General features: G+C 54.5%; 5 protein-coding genes across 5 annotated transcripts; 2 read left to right on the top strand and 3 right to left on the bottom strand.

Annotated features, from left to right (window-relative positions):
* Positions 1–1,071: 1,071 nt before the first annotated feature.
* Positions 1,072–2,602, bottom strand: HET-C (Glycolipid transfer protein HET-C; the record flags this gene model as incomplete). Its single annotated transcript, XM_062945268.1, has 3 exons — positions 1,600–2,602; positions 1,424–1,542; positions 1,072–1,363 (listed from the first exon to the last, which is right to left on the bottom strand). The coding sequence occupies exons 1-3, from the start codon at positions 1,936–1,938 to the stop codon at positions 1,072–1,074; spliced, it is 750 nt and encodes a 249-aa protein (XP_062801202.1). The 5' UTR covers positions 1,939–2,602.
* QC764_301360 (uncharacterized protein) lies at positions 2,119–5,760 on the top strand (the record flags this gene model as incomplete). Its single annotated transcript, XM_062945267.1, has 4 exons — positions 2,119–3,134; positions 3,191–3,343; positions 3,401–5,489; positions 5,546–5,760. Exons 1-4 carry the CDS (start codon positions 2,958–2,960, stop codon positions 5,758–5,760), a joined length of 2,634 nt encoding a protein of 877 aa, XP_062801201.1. The 5' UTR covers positions 2,119–2,957.
* A 477-nt stretch (positions 5,761–6,237) lies between these two features.
* Positions 6,238–7,424, top strand: QC764_301340 (uncharacterized protein; the record flags this gene model as incomplete). The annotated part of the gene is made up of 3 exons (XM_062945266.1): positions 6,238–6,760; positions 6,841–6,886; positions 6,946–7,424. 3 exons carry the CDS (start codon positions 6,238–6,240, stop codon positions 7,124–7,126), a joined length of 750 nt encoding a protein of 249 aa, XP_062801200.1. The 3' UTR covers positions 7,127–7,424.
* Position 7,425: 1 nt separating this feature from the next.
* Positions 7,426–9,745, bottom strand: QC764_301330 (uncharacterized protein). The gene is given in 4 exon segments (XM_062945265.1): positions 7,426–8,323; positions 8,389–8,627; positions 8,678–9,040; positions 9,058–9,745. 4 exon segments carry the CDS (start codon positions 9,130–9,132, stop codon positions 7,435–7,437), a joined length of 1,566 nt encoding a protein of 521 aa, XP_062801199.1. The 5' UTR covers positions 9,133–9,745; the 3' UTR covers positions 7,426–7,434.
* A 189-nt stretch (positions 9,746–9,934) lies between these two features.
* On the bottom strand, positions 9,935–14,422 carry TEF3 (translational elongation factor EF-1 alpha). The gene is made up of 3 exons (XM_062945264.1): positions 13,713–14,422; positions 10,364–13,352; positions 9,935–10,298 (listed from the first exon to the last, which is right to left on the bottom strand). The coding sequence occupies exons 1-3, from the start codon at positions 13,865–13,867 to the stop codon at positions 10,275–10,277; spliced, it is 3,168 nt and encodes a 1,055-aa protein (XP_062801198.1). The 5' UTR covers positions 13,868–14,422; the 3' UTR covers positions 9,935–10,274.
* Between the last annotated feature and the right edge of the window lie 158 nt (positions 14,423–14,580).

Raw genomic sequence — 14,580 nt, 5'->3', positions numbered from 1 at the left:
ACGAGTGGCCGGACTATGAGAATACACTCCAAGTTCGTTAAAGTGGCGCCGTCTTCCAACAACTCACAACTTTTCTCTACAAGCACCAATTTTTACGCGGAAAAAAGGGTATTTACAAACTCGAGAACCTTTACTCATCTATTCTATCTATTTTTCCGCTTCGTTGTAGCTATTATAAGCCAAAAGATATGGCTGTTTAAAGTTGCTGGTCCGAGCGCCCGAGCTAACAAACTTTCAAGTCTTAGACTTGTACATACTGAGTTCCGTCTCCCACCGCGTTTGCGCATGGATGAGGCGCGGCTCCAAAGTCACTTTGCAACACCAGCCAAGATGTTGCCACAGAAATTCTGGGACCCGTCTGCCGACGCCCGTCATGCCTCTTCGCCGGCCCCAAGTCCGTCCTGTCACTAGTTGGCCGCTCCATGGTCGCCGTGTGGCTGTTCAGTCACACATCATTCTGTGGAACCAGTCCAACGTGATGGCGTCCCAAGATAGGCATCAGGCAGAGTGCGCTCAGTCAATCTGCATTCCCCCCAGGTAGTGTAACCAATGGCTGGACCTGATATTAAACCTACAAAAGCCCGTAGCTCATATTTGTTTGCCTCGCCAGATGCTTCAGCGGCCGCATTCTCGCGATGACGTCGTCTGCCAAGACTTTGAGGCCATCTGAGACAGACCTTCAGGGGACACCCTAAGCTGCCACTGTCAGAGCACAGCGAGATGCGAGCAGTTGCGGGCCTGCGCCTCGGCTACCTGCGTGGTGATATTGCAGAATATATCATTTCCTTGTGGACGATGGTGGAGCTCTTTGCACTACATACAAGTGAGACGTGGTGTAGTTGATGGTGAGGGATGGTACCATGTTTGAGCTCCTATCTAGTGGAGACTACACAGAGCGGAGCACAGCCGGTGGTGAGGGTCGGCAGTGGCTGGGAGCTGAGAGCTGAGAGCCGGGACCTGAGCTGAGCTCTGGCAATTTGAGTGAGAATTGCATGTGTGGCATGGGTAGGTATTATCCCGTATAAGATGCGTATGCTTTTTGCGTCCCCCGAAAATGGTTTTCCCCACCGTTTACCACTTGGCCTCCTTGCTCTCCAAGAATCCCTTGAGAATGTTGACGATCTTGTCGAGAGCAGCAAGGTATTTGCGAAGCTCCTCTTGAACCTTTTGCTCGTCGTCACCAAGCTTGGCGTAGAAGTCCTTGCGGTATGGGCACGCTCTCATGGCGGCGCTGAAGATGGGCTTCACCAGGAAGCTGTGGTGTCGCATGAGAGTCGCACTGTAAGACCGGCCGAAGGAGTCGGCGAGCTCCTCTGTTGAGCCGATGTTCATGCTAAGAGCAATGCATGTGAATTCGAGACCCCTGTCACAGACCACTGTCAGTAACTTGACTTGGCTATGGAACAGATCAAGGCGCCCTCACCTGACCAGCCACAGCAACCCCTCCGTCGCGGTATGGCTTTTGGTCTTGAGCTCGTTCCTCACAAGATCCTGGATGTTCTGGGATTCGAGGGGGGCGGCAAGCATGCGCTTGCGAATTTTCTAGCAGGAAAGGGTGGTTAGCTGACGTCCTAACCAACGGGTATAATAGCAGCGCACCTCGACGTTGCCCAACATATCCTTCTTGACAGGGGAGAAGGCGATGGAGCCGAGCACATCGAACATGGTGGTCAAGGACTCGGCCGCCTCAAGGAACTCGGCGGTGGAGATGGCATTGCCCTTCTCGGCATCGATTGGGACATCAACGAAGGACTTCTTGAAGGTCTCAAGGAAGGTAGCCCCGGCGGGGATTTGGACAACGGCGGCGGCGGCCATGGTGGTGTTTTGGATGGTGAAGGTTGGTTGAAAGTTGGACTCGACTCGAGATAAGCTGGGGGTTCGGTGCAGGAACATGGAACACGAGGCGGTCAATTGAGCCTTGGACGGGAGCTGGAACATGCCCGACGGACCCCTAACCGCTACGCTAGCCGCTGCCCCGCCCTCGCCCCTAACAGGACAGGGAGTTACCCCGCCCCCGCAGCCGCTTCACTGTTGGCTTGGTGAAGGTGAGTATCCATCACGTGTGTCTGAAGGTGAAGGTGTGATGTTGCGACCAATCTCTTGGCAAATGCGGACATTGCCGTCGCATGGGCACTTGTTTTTGAAAGGAGAGATACGGGGTTCAAATCAAACAAGCACTGCTATCTTCCAACCCTCAAAGAGCCCTCGGGCACAAAGAAAAGGTCATGGGCAGGAAAGGTCGAATGATGCGCAGTCACTTCTCGCTGGGACAGGCCAGCTGAGGAAGCACCCCATCCTGCCAGCTGATTCGTCTCGTTTTCAGCTTCGATATTGAATAAAGCTTATAATAGTTCTCGAACCTGGGCAAAATGGCCATTACTTTCCTAGTCCCATCTCTCCCACCTCAAGTGCACTCACTCACTCACAATTGCATCCTCCTAACATGACGTCATCCAGGCGGCGCCGCGCACCCGTCCACAGCTGTTTTCCAGGCTACCTACCAAACGACGGCCCCCTCCACTTTAGAACCGCTCGTAAGCCGAGGACTGATGCACTTGTTTCTTGATGGGACGTTATACAGTTCATGCACCCGACAAAGCCAATGACGACCCCTCGAGAATATCTGCTACCTTAAGGGTCTCGAGGAATCCCAGTCCCCCGTCCCAGCTCCCGTCCCCCGCCAACTCCCCAACTCTTTGCGAATTTTGAACCTATTCCCGAACGGAAGTCGGCACGTCCACATGTCCAGTCTTCTTGGTGTTGTGCCTCTGCCTTGTTCCCTTGAACTTGCTCGCCTAACCCGGCCGTCATCATCGCACGACATCCCGCCGCCCACACCAGATGCCAACCTCTTGAAGAGAGGGACTAGCCTTAAAACCGGCCTTTCCCCAATCACTAACTAACCACCTTTCAGCACCTGCTTGTCAAACAATCTGAGAACTGCCACCATCACAACAATGGCCCACTCATCTGCTACTGGTAAAGTCTCTGGCGAGCATCGCCACAGCCTGGGGGACAAGATCAAACTCCCATTTCATGATCTCAAGGCCAAACTTAGCCACAACCACCATCTTCACGATACCAAGGTTCACATGGTTCACACGAAGCATAAAATTGGCAAGTTTGCAAACTTGGTAAGATCTACTTCTCAATGCCCCCTTATTGACAATGGCAAACTGACCCGCCATAGTTCAATCCCGAGCATCGCCATGATGAGGAGCATGAGAAAGCCTGTGACGAGAAACGCGCTAGGATAGCTGAGTCCCACCGTTTCGACTCGTATTTCCCTGAAAGAGAGGGCAATATGGTCAAGTGGTATGTAGATGGACGGGACTACTTTTGGGTAAGCCACTTGTCCCCTTTATGTTGCCATTTCAGCTTGTTTCTAACTCAGAAATAGGCAGTGTCAGTCGCCCTCGAGAAGGCCAAGGAAACCATCTACATTGCGGACTGGTGGCTGTCCCCCGAACTCTTTTTACGCCGGCCTCCTTACTTCAACAAGGAATGGCGTCTAGACCAAGTGCTAAAACGTCGAGCCGAAGCTGGGGTCAAGATCTACGTCATGGTCTACCGAGAAGTCCAGGCTGCTCTCACTTGCAACTCGGAGCACACAAAGCATGCGCTCCAGGCCTTGTGCCCTGAAGGCTCTCCTGGCTACGGCAACATCAAAATTATGCGTCACCCAGATCACAACGTGCTAGAGAACGCGGCCGACATGACTTTTTACTGGGCTCATCACGAAAAGTTGATCGTTATTGACTACGAGATGGCCTTCATTGGCGGGTTGGATCTGTGCTTTGGGAGATGGGACAGCCACAACCATGCTCTCTCCGACTTGCATCCAGAGGGTGTCAGCAACGAAGTCTGGCCCGGTCAAGACTTCAACAACAACCGAATCATGGACTTTAAGAACGTTGATGACTGGAAACAAAACGAGCTGAGCAAAGCAGAGTCAGGAAGGATGCCTTGGCATGATGTTGCCATGGGGGTGATTGGCCCCTGCGTCTACGACATCGCCGAACATTTCGTTCTCCGCTGGAATTTTGTCAAGCGAGACAAGTACAAAAGGGACAAACGGTTCGAGTGGCTCGAGTTGAGAGGTCGGCAGGGAGAGGATGAAGATCTTGTGGGCGTGCAAAGGCCCAAGCACCCTGTCGGTGGTTATGTTACCCATCCGCTCTCACCCATGGAAACAAAGCATCTTGACCATCGGGGGAGTGTTCATGCACAGATCATCCGGTCTAGTGCCGATTGGTCAAGCGGCATTCTCACTGACCATTCCATTCAGAACGCTTATTCCGACATCATTCGCAACGCCAAGCATTACGTGTACATCGAAAACCAGTTCTTCATCACAGCGACAGGCGACCAGCAGAACCCCATCCATAACGTAATCGGCCGTGCCATTGTAGATGCTGTAGTGAGTTCTGCCAAGGAGGGCCGCAAATTCCGCGTCATGATCCTCATCCCAGCAGTGCCCGGCTTCGCCGGAGACCTGCGAGAGGACGGAGCCATCGGGACTCGAGCCATCATGGATTACCAGTACAAGTCAATCTGCAGGGGCGAGCACAGCATCTTTGAACAGATCAAGAAGGAGGGTGTCGATCCAACGAAGCACATTTTCTTCTTCAACCTGAGAAGTTATGACCGTCTTAACAGGACGTCAGCCATCAAGAAGCAAGAGGAAGAGTCGGGAATCAAGTACCAGGAACTGCAGCGTGCTGAAGCTGAGGAGGTGATGGGCGAGGGTATCCACGGCACAATAGACACGGATGGTGGTCGTGACAGCCATATGGGTCACAGGAGTGAGCAACATGGTGGTCAGGCGCGGACCGTTCATGGTGAGATGCCAGTTAATTTGGAGCAGGCAAGAGAGAACTCAGTTGGTGAACGAGATACCGATATCAAGCGGCGATTTGAAGCAGCCAAGAATGGAGACATGGGTGTGAACTCTCCTGTAAGTGTTGCTCATTACGCCATGGCCAATCAAGGGAAGTTGTCAGAGGTTCCTTGGGATGGAGACGAGGAGGATGAGGTCAATCACTGGGTCCAGGAGGAGTTGTACATTCACGCCAAGCTTCTCATCGTCGACGACCGCATCGTCGTCTGCGGATCCAGCAACCTGAATGACCGAAGCCAATTAGGCTATCACGACAGCGAATTGAGCATTGTCATGGAGGATACAAAGACGTTTCAGTCCACCATGGACGGCAAGCCATACGAGGCCGGCTGGCATGCTGCCACCCTTCGGCGGTATCTCTGGCGCGAACACCTCGGCCTGCTTCCGCCACAGGATCTTGACGGCAGCGATGACCCGAATGCACAACCGCCCGGCGACGACTCGCCCAACGATGTGGGAGATCAAGATGATTCTTGGAATTTTGTGGAGGATCCCCTGAGCGATGAGCTCTGGGAGATGTGGACGTCCCGAGCGTCGAAAAACACTGAGGTATTCCGGCAGCTATTCCATGCCGACCCAGATGATCACGGTATGCTACTCGACCATAGATCTGGATCAATCTTTACTGACCCATCATGCGTATAGTCAAAACGTTTGATGATTACAACGGTTACATGCCGCCCAAGGGCGTAAAGGCAGGACACATTTTCGATCGCATGATACCTGGTCACGAAGTCAGACAAAAGCTAGACCAAATCAAGGGCCACCTCGTCTGGATGCCATTAGAATTTTTGCGCGACGCGCCAATGGCGGAAAAGGGCTTGCAAGTAAATTCGTGGACAGAAAGTGTTTATACATAAGACAGGTAAGACGCGTGTAGTCCGGAGCATGCTGAATCATTCCCTGTATGAGTTAGGGTAGCATTAATTCATAGCATTTACCCCGAACTCGTTTCTGAGAACGCGATGCAGCACATGCCAAGACGCGTTCCATAGATCTATCGAGGATCTTCAAAGTCTAACTCGAAGAATGTCTCAGTCTCTGTACCTGGAGGCCCGCAAAATCTACATTTCCGGTACGCTGTTCTCGTGTCACGGTGATCCAAATCACCGACCGCTTCTTTTTTCCCCTCCGTGGCAGCCGAGTCTGATTTTGGGAACACACGGTGAACATCTCACAGCTGAGTGATTGGGGAAACACAGATATAAAATGGCCTTCCCGTCGTCCCCTCTCACGATGTTGAACACCAGGCCACTCACCATTGTCCCACCCCTGTCCACTCTTTTTTGACATCCCCCCTTCCCCTTCCCCTTCCCCTTCCCCTTCAGTTGCCCATCATGATCCGCCAACTCCTCCTCGCTGCCCTTCCCTTGGTTTTAGCCAACCCCCTGCCTGTCCCCGAGGAGGCTGCCAACGCCGATGTCGCCGCGGCCGCTGACATTGCCCTCCCACCCCACTGGCACCAAGGAGGTCGCGGCTCGTCTTCTTCCTCCTCGACGTGCGGAAAACTGAACGGCCCCCGTTACTGCAAAGGAACCGCCTACGACCCCTCCCAAACCAACAAGTACCTCTGCGGCGACTCCCGCCTCGGCCCTACCCGCCTCCCCAGGCGTGAGCCGTTGGACTCCATCACCGAGTTTTACGACCGGTTCGGGGGCCTGTGCCCTGGTGTCTTTCTTGACACCTGGTTCAACGTCACCGGTACTGGGTGGTGGTGGTACCCTGAGGAGAACGGGTTCGTCCTTGGGGACAGCGGCCTGCCGATTGTGGGGGAGGTCACGCTCGGGAGGGGGACGCTGCTCGATCGGTTTGGCGGGGAGACGGGGACGTTTGTCAGCCCTGCTGGGGCCGGTTATCAACGTGAGTTTGTTTATTCTGTGGGGTTGATTAAATACCTACCACTGTGAGGGGGGATGAAAAAGCTGATTTGGATTTGACAGAGAGGGCGCTGCCGCCGACGAACTTGAATACTCCGGCTGATACTGGGTATGTTTTCTCGAAAATGAGTTGGTTGAGAAGAGATTGGCTGATGATGTGTCAAACAGGGTTCCATACAACTACCACGTCTACTCGGTTCTCGTCCCATTTGTCGTCCGGTCTGGTCCGATCAGGCCGTGGTTTGGGCAGCCTGGAAATGGGGTGCAGTTTGAGCTGCCAAAGACTGTGGCTGAGTTGATTGTTGATGGGGTCTTGAAAGCGGAGGATGTGCGCATTGTTCTTCTATGAGGGTGTTACAAAGGGGGTGGGAGAAAGGGGGGAAAGTATACATCTTGGTGATTCAAATTTGAAAGTTGAAGGGTCAAAAGGGGTATCAGCGGGAAATCAAGGCGTTGTAGCAAACAAGGAAAAACTACCATTACTATCTGTACCACTTCAACTAACTATCCTCATCAAGAACAAAAGTCATCCAACAATCCAAAGAGACAACAAGCATTAAAAACAGGTGAACGCCCCCCCAACCCTGAGAAGCGAATGACCAACCAACCCCCTCAAAACCACCCCCCTTCCTCACCCCTATCCCCTCTCTCCGCCACTCAATAATACTTTGGATCAGCCGGATCGCTCAAGTCATAAATAACCACACTATGCGGCCTCGCACCCCCCCTCGTGGTTGCAAACTCCCTCTCGAAATCAATCGTCTTGTTCCAGCTAAATTTGCCGTTCGCGTCCAGATCCAACCAGTGAGCCTTGTAATCACCAGGCGTGTTGACAACCGAGATGTCACCCGCCTGGACAAAATACCCAAGGACCAACAAGTTCTTCTTATCCGGGCTGATCTTGACGTAGTGAGGGCCGATGATAGGCTGGGTCTCGTTGGGGTCGTCCAGCCTCACAGGGTTGCTCAGATCAGAGATATCGAGCGCCGCGACGTGGTTGCCGAGGGTGAAGGTGAAGTAGGCTAGTTTGCCGTCGTCGGAGATGTCCGAGTAGATGGCCAATGAGTTTTTGGCCTTGGGGCCAAAGTCGAAGAGGAGCTCGGCGGTGCCTTGCTTGGCGTTTTTGGTGCGGAAGGGGTAGATGACCCAGACTTGGCCGAGGCCGACGGCGGTGGCGAGCGCGGCCGTCTCGGGGTGGTTGGGGATGAATTTGACGTCCTGGATGCCCTGGCCGCCTGGGATGGTGATTGTCGACAGGATCTTGTGGGTGCGAAGGTCAAAGAGGCGGAGGGTGTCGGCCTTTTGTATACCGAGGGTGGGCTTGAGGATGGTGATGGGGACGACAAAGTCGGAGGTGAGGGCGATTTGCTTGTCGTAGTCGACGGTGAGGCCGTGGGGGGAGAACTGCTGGCCGAGGATGTTGAGGGTGGAGGGGATGTCGGTGACTTCGGGCCACTCGTGGATGATGTTGCCGCGGGCGTCGGTCTCGACGAGGCGGCCGGGGGAGGTGCCCACTGCAGAGCCCATGTAGGTGATGTAGAAGCCTCTGTGGTGCACACAACAAGATTAGTAGGCAAGAGAAGACAGTCGGACGATGAAGAAAGAACATACCCATCAGGCTTGGCTCGAATCTCATCGACAATAGACGACAAGATGGCACGGTTGCTGTGGTCAAACTTGGGGCGGTACGGGTCCGAGACGTCAAAGTAAAAGGCAGTATCCTGAGTCTTGAGCAAAGACAAAAGACCGCCGCCAATCAAGGTCTTGCCGTCATAAGACGCTCCAAGATGATGAGGAGAATTACCGCTGGTGGGAACATCGGTGAGTTGGATGAATGTGCCAAAGGTGTCCTTGTTAGCGGTCAGCAACCAGACTTTACCATTAATAGGGGAGAGCATACATCATCCAAGCTGACTGTCGCCAGGAAGTCCTTGTGCAAGTTGTCACCAGCACCAGTCCAGAAGTAACCAATCTTCTTGGGCTTGATGTTGGAGGCAGTAAACGGAGGACTGGCCAAGGGGGGCGTAGGAAGCTGCAGGATAGGCAGAGGGGGTGCATTGGAAGCCAGGGGCTCAGTGACTCCCGGGATGGAGGGAATCAAAGGGGGAAGACTGAGACCGAGAGGGTTCCTTTTCTCAGTGCCACCGGCAGTTGCTGGACTGGCAGCCGCTCCTTGAAGGTAGGAGACGAAGCTTCCCAAGAGTGTGAAGCCGAGGAGACCTTGCATTGTGGTGCTGATGCTGTTTCGAAGATGGTAAGAATACTGAAGAGAGGAGTGACGATGGTGATCTGATGAGATTGTTGAGAAGTTAAGTTGATTGTTCTTCTACTTATACGCATCGCCATCCTGCCCATCACTTCCTCCTTGATGGGTTCTGTCAACCATCACCACCCGCCGCCTTTCCTGTCGTGCTCGATGAAAAAGATGATGCCATTCACACTTCTGAGTGATGATACCAACCAACACGGCCATTGAAACTCTTCACCCCCACGATGCCAATCCGAGTTGTTGGACCAAGTTGGGTTCAATGACAGCCTCTTGAGGAGAAAAAGGTGCAAGATCATCCGTGCCACCAAGTGCACGAACCACATCTTGGTCGGATCGTCGTCTGCCGGCTAGGTTTGGCTGAGAACGTGCTCTCTAGATGGCTGCATGTCTCAGAAGGACAGAAAGATTGTCAGGGGACGACCAAGCTGATCGTCGACATGGATGGGCCGGCGGTGGTCGGTAAGCGGACCGAACAGTTGACGCACTATCGATAGTCTGCAGTCTGCAGACAGCTCATACGGAAAGGAGGCCCAAAAAAGCATCATCAGGACCAAAAGGGGAAATGCCGGTCTAGAACGTGCGCGCCGATCGCTCAGCTGCCGGACCGATCCTAATCAAGCTTTTCTGCTGGACGGGGACCATATCCATGCTCAAACAACGCCTCCAGATTTTCAGGAACAAGATCTGAGATGCCGTGATCGTGGGGTTGTACCAAGGCTTCCCGGCTGTGCCTCAAAACGCCAAAAGCACGTTATTCAGCCCCCGATTGTTGATTGTACAAAGTGCAAATCAGTTACCCTTTGCAGACAACCATTCAACCCTCACCCAACCAAGTCAAAACACATCAAGTCAACACCCCAACTGATAAACACAATAAACACACAACATGGACACACAGGCGTATCTAAAGATCTATATTGCTCTCTATTCGTGAGACAAACTCTCCACCCCTTCGTTTTGGTATCTCTCCCTCCTGTCCGGCATCTAGAAAACACAACCATGCATCCAAGGGTCTCCAGTCCTTGGAAGATCATGCGCCCCAATGCTGCCAGGCATAGATACAGTAACGGGCTAAAAGAGAAATTATGATCATGACAGGACATAAAAGACAGAAACCCAGTGAGGCCAGACCACCCATGCAACCCGAACCCAGAATGTGAAAAAGCAACTTTTGTGAACCTGTTCGTAACGCTTAACTCATGCTGAAAAGATGTCGAGCGCGTGACGTTTACTCGTCCTCGTCGCTGAAGACCTATCGAAAGAGTTAGCAAACTGCTGTCTTGGTAGTGCAGTAGATGGAAAGGGGAAGAGACATACCTCCTCACCACGCTTGCGGCGAGCCATGCGCTCCTTCTTCTTCTTGCGGGCCTCGGAGCTGGTAAGCTTGGCCTTCTTCTTGGTGCTAACAATCTTGTTGCCCATGGCATCGAACTTCTCCTCCTCCTCGCCGTCATCCCCCTTGAGGCGGGGACCAGAGCCCTGGCCCTGCACCCAGTTGTGGCCGGAAGGAGTCATCTTGCCGTCCATGACAGCCCACACCTCCTCAGTGAGATCCTTGGTGAACTCGGCAGAGTGGGTAATGATGATGACACCACCCTCGAACTTCTTGAGGGCCTTGGACAAGGCACCGAGAGAGTCACGATCGAGGTAGTTGGTAGGCTCATCAAGAACGATGAGATGGGGACGCTGCCACGAGCAGGCGGCAAGGACGACCTTGACACGCTGACCACCGGAGAGACCGCGCATGCGGGAGTGAGAGACAAGCTCGGCATCGAGACCGAAGTTGGCGCAGTGAGCCTCGATCTCCTTGCGCACGAGGGGACGGAACTGACCGGAGGCAAGGGCCTCCTTCATATCGACATCGGCAACCATCTTCTGATGGGAGGCGAGGAGCTCGGAGCGGGGCAACCAAGCGTTGTCGGCAGTCATCATGGGAACCCAGCGCTCGTTCTTCATGCCAATGTTCTCGCCGAGAGCGAAAGAGCACTCGTACTCGTACGAGTTCTTGAACTTTCTGCGGGAGTTGATGCCAATGACACGGCGCATGGTGCCCTCGACCTTGAAGACCTTGTTCATGGCCTCCTCATCAGCCTCGGTGATGATCTTGTTGGCACGATCCATGGTCTCACGATCCTCACCAGTCTGGAAACGCCACTGGATGTACTCGGAGGGAGTGCTGTCGAGATGGTTATCGATGTGGGCGAAAGCGTGCTGCTTGATGTAGGCGATACGGATGTTCTCGTGCTGGTAGATCTCACCGGCGGTGGGGATGAGCTCACCAGTGAGCACGTTGATGAGGGTGGACTTGCCGGCACCGTTGGGACCAATGACGGCAATACGGGAACCGAGCGAGCACTGGAAGGAGATGTCGGAAATCTGGGGCTTGGCGGTGCCGGGGTACTGGAAGGACATCTTGGTGGCACGGAGAATGGCCTTGGCCTTGGTCTTGACACCCTCGAGGAAACCGGGCTCGGGGAAGGAGAACTCCATGTCGGAGGCACCGAGCTCGTAGTAGGACTTGGCAGCGGGGTGCTTCTTGACAAACTCGGCGAGGTTGCCTCTGTAGCGCTTAAGCTTGAAGCGCTCGTAGTGGACGATGTGCTGGCACACGTTGTCGAGGAAACCACTGTCGTGAGAGACGATGATGGAGGTGCAAGGGGAGTTGATGAGGTAGTCCTCGAGCCACTTCACGTTCTTCACATCGAGATGGTTGGTGGGCTCGTCGAGCAGGAGAATATCGGGAGCCTCGAAGACGGCACGGCACAAGGCCAGCTTCATTTTCCAACCACCGGAGAGGGCAGTGATCTCGTTCTTGATCATGTCCTCGGAGAAGCCGAACTCGCTGAGACGCTTCTCGACCTCAGCCTGGCTGACGTCGACGCCGGCCTCGGCAAGCTTCTTCATGGTCCAGTCGATGGTGGTCATCTCGGTATCGGCAGAGTCCAAGTCGTGCTCGACGAACACGGTCTTGACCTCGGACTGCTTGGGGAAGCCCTCGACCTGCTCGTTGTTGATGGCGCGCATGAGGGTGGACTTTCCGGAACCATTGGGACCGCACAGACCGTAGCGCTGGCCGCGCTTGAGGCGGAGATGGGTCTGGTTGAGAAGGATCTTGGCACCGTAGGCGAGCGAGAAGGTGCAGTTGCACAGATCCTCACCCTCCTCGTCGTCCTCCTCACCGTCATCGCCCTCGGCGAGATCGGGGTTGGCGCGCTTGCGGAGAGCGTCAGTGATGGACTGAGCCTCGTCATCACCAACGACAACAGCGACGTAGGGCTTGACAGCCTCGGCCCAGACGGCGGACTCGGTCTCCTTCTCGTCGACGAGCTGGCCAGCAACAGCGGCGGCGTACTCGAGGACGGGGGCGAACTTCTCAAGAGCAGAAGCGTGCTTGGCGGGGAGGACCTCCTTGAAGTGGCCAAGGATGGTCTTGATATCACCGTGGTTGCGGACCTCGGGGATCTTGCCGTCAACGACGTTACCGACGCGGATGATGGTGTCAAGAGCCTGCTTGGTCTTCTCACGAGCCTCGGGATCAGCCAAGTTCTCGTAGTTCTTCTGGAGACCGGGCATCATCTTGGGCAAGAAAGGAGCGACAATGTTGGGGTCGTCGACGAGCTTGCACATGTTGTCGACAATGACGGCCGACTTGCGCTTGATAGCGGTGTCGCGCTCGGCGAGACCACGATCAAGAAGGGGAACCATGAGGGCAAGAGTGGGCTCCTGGACCTCAGTGACGAAGGTGGTGGCACCGAGCAAGTGGACAGTCTCGGGGACATTCTCGGGCTTGGCGATACACTTGATGAGCTCGGGAATGAAGCGCTCGATATCGCGATTGACAATAAGCTGGCAGAGCTGCTCCATGGTCTTGTAGGCACGGTCCTTGACCTCCTTCTTGGTGTCCCACATGGCCTCGGAAATGACGGGGATCAAGTCGGGGACACGGAGACCAGTCTGGGCGGGGGCAGTCTTGATGAGGACATCGATGAAATCGAGGACAAGCATCTTCTCGGGCCACTTCTGGGCATTGCGGAGGGAGTCAATCAAGGCGGGGAGAACGGCCTTGACAGCGTTGGGGTTGATGGCCTCGGCGATGGCCAGAGCAGCGGCGAAAGCGGCATTCTTCACAGCGGTGATCTTGTCACCAGCGCCAGCCAGGACGCTGGGGAGAAGAGCAACGAGGTAGGGCTCAACGGCAGAAGAGACCTCGGAGTGCTGGGCAATAGCCTGGATGGCAAGGAGGGCCTTCTCGCGGACGGTGGCATCCTTCTTGTTGGCGAGCTGCTTCTTGAGAGCCTCGACGGTCCTGCGAAAATGAGGGGTTCACATGTCAGCCTCCAATTCTCCAAATTCTGGTGCGACGCTCGAAATGCCATCTGAAAAATTTTTCCCACCAAACTGGTCCCTGCAGCTAAAAGCCGCACCCTGATTTGACAGCGCAGCACGGCACGACAACCTCCTGTCGAGGCGGTCTGCGACAGGCAGCGAGCCCGGCCAATGTGTCTCTTTGTGTCGCTCGCACGCACACAAAGAAACAAGAAGCCACGATATGCCCGATATGCCGCGCTGCTGCTGCTGTCAAGGAGTGGCTGGACTAGGCTTGGGTTTGGGCTTGGCGAGGGGTTATCGCGAACAGGGGAGCGGGGCCCAACACAAAAAAACTTACTTGGTGGGGGTATCAAGGTCCTCGATGCGACCGTTGATGAAGGAAGCAAGGGCGGCCGAAGCCTCCTTGATCTGATCAGCCTCCTTGGAGATGGTGAGCTTCTGCATGAGCTCATCGAGCACCTTGATGCTGGCGGCGTTCTCGGAGGGAGCCATTTTATCGGGTTTTGTGTGATTTGATCGAAACGTCGAAAAAATGTCGTGGAGACTAGAGAAGACGTCTAAGGAATCTAATCCCGCCGTCTAAACAATGTTGCTGGGAGGGTGGAGGGTAGTCTATTCGGGGGTATCCTGCGAAAAGGCAAGTGACCGACGGCGACGATAGGCGAGCCCGTAGATATCTCGATGGAGGGTCGAAGACGTCTACTCTATTCTGGCTCTTCTAGAGAGAAGTCGCAAGAATATGTAAAGACTGAGTGGAGAGCTGGCAGTCCAAACGAAAAAGAAAGAAAGCTGAGGAGAGACCTGGAGGTGGCAGAAAGAAAAACTTGTGGGTGTGGGAGGGCGGTGGGGGAAATATTTAAAGGGTGCAAGCCAGGCTTTGCCTTCGGCCCAGGACAGATTGATTCACTTTTGCACTGGCACACTGGACACCACACAGCGCTTTGCGACACACACACGCCGCCGCCGGACCCACAGGGAGGCACAGAATTGGGATGGAGGGGTAGGCATCACCGAAAACTTTTTTTTTCGCCTTTGCCCTTGGGGGAGGGGGCTCTGGAGCATCTGGGGGCTGCTGGGCCAACCACTTTCTCTCTCTCGGCCACCTGCCCGTCAGTCGTCCAAAAGAATTGCCCCCCCAATGATTGGTGTGCATCCAGCCGCTGCCGACTCAGACACATCCCTGCTTGTCCTCGCTGATCCCTGCT

Source organism: Podospora pseudoanserina, chromosome 3, assembly GCF_035222485.1.
Source record: "Podospora pseudoanserina strain CBS 124.78 chromosome 3, whole genome shotgun sequence".
Lineage (NCBI taxonomy): Eukaryota > Fungi > Ascomycota > Sordariomycetes > Sordariales > Podosporaceae > Podospora > Podospora pseudoanserina.
This window is presented reverse-complemented; position numbering and strand designations above follow the sequence as displayed.

Coding starts and splice junctions, on each gene's coding strand:
- TEF3 (XM_062945264.1), bottom strand. CDS start 13,867: ATGGCTCCCTCCGAGAACGCCGCCAGCATCAAGGTGCTCGATGAGCTC. Junction 13,353..13,712: donor GACCTTGATACCCCCACCAA/GTAAGTTTTTTT, acceptor TCATTTTCGCAG/GACCGTCGAGGCTCTCAAGA. Junction 10,299..10,363: donor GCCGCAAGCGTGGTGAGGAG/GTATGTCTCTTC, acceptor CTCTTTCGATAG/GTCTTCAGCGACGAGGACGA.
- QC764_301330 (XM_062945265.1), bottom strand. CDS start 9,132: ATGGGCAGGATGGCGATGCGTATAAGTAGAAGAACAATCAACTTAACT. Junction 8,628..8,677: donor CGACAGTCAGCTTGGATGAT/GTATGCTCTCCC, acceptor ACCGCTAACAAG/GACACCTTTGGCACATTCAT. Junction 8,324..8,388: donor ATTCGAGCCAAGCCTGATGG/GTATGTTCTTTC, acceptor TGTGCACCACAG/AGGCTTCTACATCACCTACA.